At 42.6% G+C, this 3,572-nt stretch overlaps 1 protein-coding gene across 1 annotated transcript in view; it reads right to left on the reverse strand.

The window, feature by feature from the left end:
- PPIF (peptidylprolyl isomerase F) overlaps positions 1–2,611 on the reverse strand; it is a 6,246-nt gene extending 3,635 nt beyond the window's left edge. The window contains exons 1-2 of the mRNA XM_010714333.3: positions 2,508–2,611; positions 1,500–1,588 (exon numbers count right to left, since the gene is read on the reverse strand). Of these exons, the coding sequence (XP_010712635.1) occupies positions 1,500–1,508 (9 nt within the window). The 5' untranslated portion in view covers positions 1,509–1,588; positions 2,508–2,611. The remainder of the gene's footprint in view (positions 1–1,499; positions 1,589–2,507) is intronic.
- Positions 2,612–3,572: the final 961 nt, after the last annotated feature.

Below are 3,572 nucleotides of genomic sequence, written 5' to 3' on the forward strand. Positions count from 1 at the left end.
AAAAGCCTAAACCAGAACACTACCACAGCAACTCCCAAAGGCACCTCCTGAGCACTGTGCACAACAACTCACTGGCTCTGCTCCCAGAAACCACTGTGCTGGCGCACAGCAGTCATGCAACTAACACTGCACGTGATACTCATCTTCCTGTTCTCACCTTGAGCAATCTCTTCTGACAGTAACCTTGTATGCAATCCCAGAAGTATGCTTTGCATATCATGTGCTGTAAGGAGGCATCTTAATTACAAGTCATAGTCATCACCTGGATATGACTGACTCTAATTAGGCATAGTGACTGCCTGACTCACATCAACACCCCATCTCAGTAAGTGGAAAAGCCTATGGAAAGGCCTATGGATTGGTTCATCTTAAAAAATAATTGTAACCCTTGACAATATTTCACTTCTGTATTGACTACTAATTCCTTCCCAGATGTTAAGTCATCATCTCACGGTATCATCAGCCACCTATGTCCCCATTTCAGGTCCATTTGTGCAGACAAAGGAAGTAGACAAGTAAGACCAGATAATACTAACTTCACAAATTAGTGGTACAACTGAGGGTAGGATTTCTGTTTTACTTATGACCCCAGCAAGACTGCTAAATTTTATCAGTTTGTCACCACCACAAAACCTGAATTTGCATTTTAAAGACAAGATATTACATTTTTTACAGCACACCTGTCCACCTTCTTAGGTATAAATGGGTCATAAGATGAGGATTTCTTGTTCAAAGAACTGTTTGTTACAAAAAAAAAAACAAACACTCAAACAAGAATGAGGGACCACCACAGCCATCAATTAGTACAGAAAGCCCATCTGATTTCCAGTTGTTTTCACAGCCTTTCTACAACACAACACTGTTGAAATGGAGCTTCTCCCAAGGAAAGAGAGGATTACCAGGAATTATACAATCCAGTGCACTATAGTAGCAGAATGCAGTAAGAAAAGGGCTTCCAAACTTTTTTTTTTAAAGTTAATATGGGCTTTATTTCAGAGTTTTGAAAGGTATCTTTTAAATCAAAACACAACCTACTTCAGGTGTGCCACTCCAAATTTACCCCAACACTTTCTGCTCCATCCTCCCCTCCCTATTTTTTCCCCTGAAGCACAATGTTTAGTGTGAACAAATTAAGCCGCTAAGATTGGACACACTATCCTCTGAACTGGCTTCAGAGGTAAGACTGCTTGTCATTCTACCCATAAACAGTTCTCCCAAACAAGTGCCAGTCACCAAGTGTGCCCCACCTTAAGTACACTGCTATAAAAGCATGAAGCCTTAAGCTAAGTTGCTTTTTCTCCTTTAAAGTGAATCTATATAGAATTTGCATGTATTTGTACAAAACATATGCCAAGCAGCTGCCACAGCAAGATCAGAAATGAGGTAAGCAGAAGTGAGAGCAGGGACACTTAAAATGTTACCACTGGTATTACTGGTTCTAAAAATACATCAATAGCATACAGATAACATTAGAAGTAAAACCAAATGGTAAACATTACCTGGCACATAAATGAAGGAATAACTCTGTGAAAGGTGGATCCTTTATAACCAAATCCTTTTTCACCAGTACAAAGCGCTCTAAAGTTCTCTAGAAAAAACAAAGCGTAAAACATTATGTTCCCCATACATGATATAACAGAATCAAACACAGTTAACTATTTCCAAAGTTTTCATGAACCCAAAAAATCATTATTGAAATGATCATTTTCATCCTCAAAAATCTTCTGCTGTTTAGTTACAGATACAAAGCCTGAAGTCTGCCTCAGAGCAGGGTACAAACATAGTTCTCCCCCCACACTGCTCTTTTATTTACTGCTGTATCTTAAGTATAGTCCTAAGCCCCATCACTCTGTAATCAAACGTTTCATTTCTTGCATCTTATGCCTTTGCTCTCTACATTAATTGTGCAGATGGCACTTTTTTTTTTTTAGACGATTAATCCACTGGGGACTGAAAAAAGTTTTCAGAACCATGGAATAAGCAGATGAAGTAGGAAGCACCTGGGAAAATGCATGAACTTTGTAGCCTAGACACACTGATCTAGTGCAGTGGATAAGTGACCTAGCAATTGGCAACCCTGCCTGTGGCAGTGGATGATCTTTGAGGTTGCTTTCAACCCAAGACATTCTGTGATTCTACAGTCAACTAGTGGCAAGGAGGATAAACCCCTCTATAATGCCTGAGAACCAAAATACAAGGGACACCATCCCTTACACCTATCCTTTCCTATTTCTTTTGTGGTTTGATTTTAATAGGAAGCAATTTGCCTTGAAACATTTATTCACCACTGATAGCCTAACATGGAGTGTACTGTTTTATTTTATAACTGTACAATGACTATTTGAAATAGCAGCAGGTTATAACCCCACTCATAGCACTGTCTGATAAAGTTCAGTGCATATTTTCCTATTTAACAAATGAAGGATGATGGAAATGGTTTCCATGAAGCAATAGAACACTCTTCTTCCTACCATTTCAAATATGAAAATCACAAGATGCTGCCTTACCTGCTGTCTTTGGAACAACATCTGCTTTCAGCTGTAAGAAAAATAAAATAGAAGTTAGCTGGCTTGTCTAGATACACACAGAAAAACCTCTGTGTGACAGCCTGGTTCAGCTAAACCCTTTTACCCAAACATGAGGTGTTGGAAAACACAGGCCATCCAAAAATCTAATGCTTACTCAGCGTGGGGAAGTAATGGCCAGTAGTGAATGGCATCCTTTGCTATGCAAATTTGGGCAAGTTAATGATGACTGACTTGAGCAATATCTGACAACAGAAACATCAGGAGTAACCTATGACAGACCCCAGGGACAAAAGCCCCATTGGTATAACCAGAGCAGTAAGCTCTCCCTAGGGCAGTGCCATCTGTGAAACCTTACAGAAACGAAAGAGAAGAACAGAAACTGCTTATCAAATCTGACTCATGACAGTCAGGAACTTCTGTGATTGCTACACCTCTTTTTACTAATCCTAAATACAAGCACCATATGCCAGCTAGAAAAAGCAATATCAGATCAAGATGGCATACAGGGCATGTAATATCATCTAGACATTTACTAAACCTTACTGATGAGAAAGGAAGTACTGCTGGCACAGCAGTATTTTTACCTCTGACCATCTCAAACGTATGCGTGCAATTAACACATACATCGACATTTCCCAGGATGAACAAGGAGCTGGGCTCCGGCCAAACACCAAATCGTTTCGGAGACATCCTTACGAACCACACCATGATATCTGTAAATACGTAGGGACGCAGGGGACAAAGCCACCCCACGCTCACCGCACGGCCGAGCCCAGCTGCGCCCTTGGCACGTCCTCGGGCACGCCGCCCCTTCACTGCCACGCAGCACTACCCGCTGCGGCACGCCGGCCGCCCGCCTGACGTGCGCCGCTGAGCCCCGCGTTCTAACGGCGGTGCAGGCTGGCTGCCGAGCTCGCCCCCAGCCTGGCCCGAGCCGCACAAACCCATCGGTTTGCTTAACAGGGAGAACTAAGACGGGGCGGAAGCACGCGGGGCCGAACGCCGAGAACCCAGCGCAAACGGCGTACGAGAAGCCACCGCAGG

Source organism: Meleagris gallopavo, chromosome 8 (genome assembly GCF_000146605.3).
Source record: "Meleagris gallopavo isolate NT-WF06-2002-E0010 breed Aviagen turkey brand Nicholas breeding stock chromosome 8, Turkey_5.1, whole genome shotgun sequence".
Classification (NCBI taxonomy): Eukaryota; Metazoa; Chordata; class Aves; order Galliformes; family Phasianidae; genus Meleagris; species Meleagris gallopavo.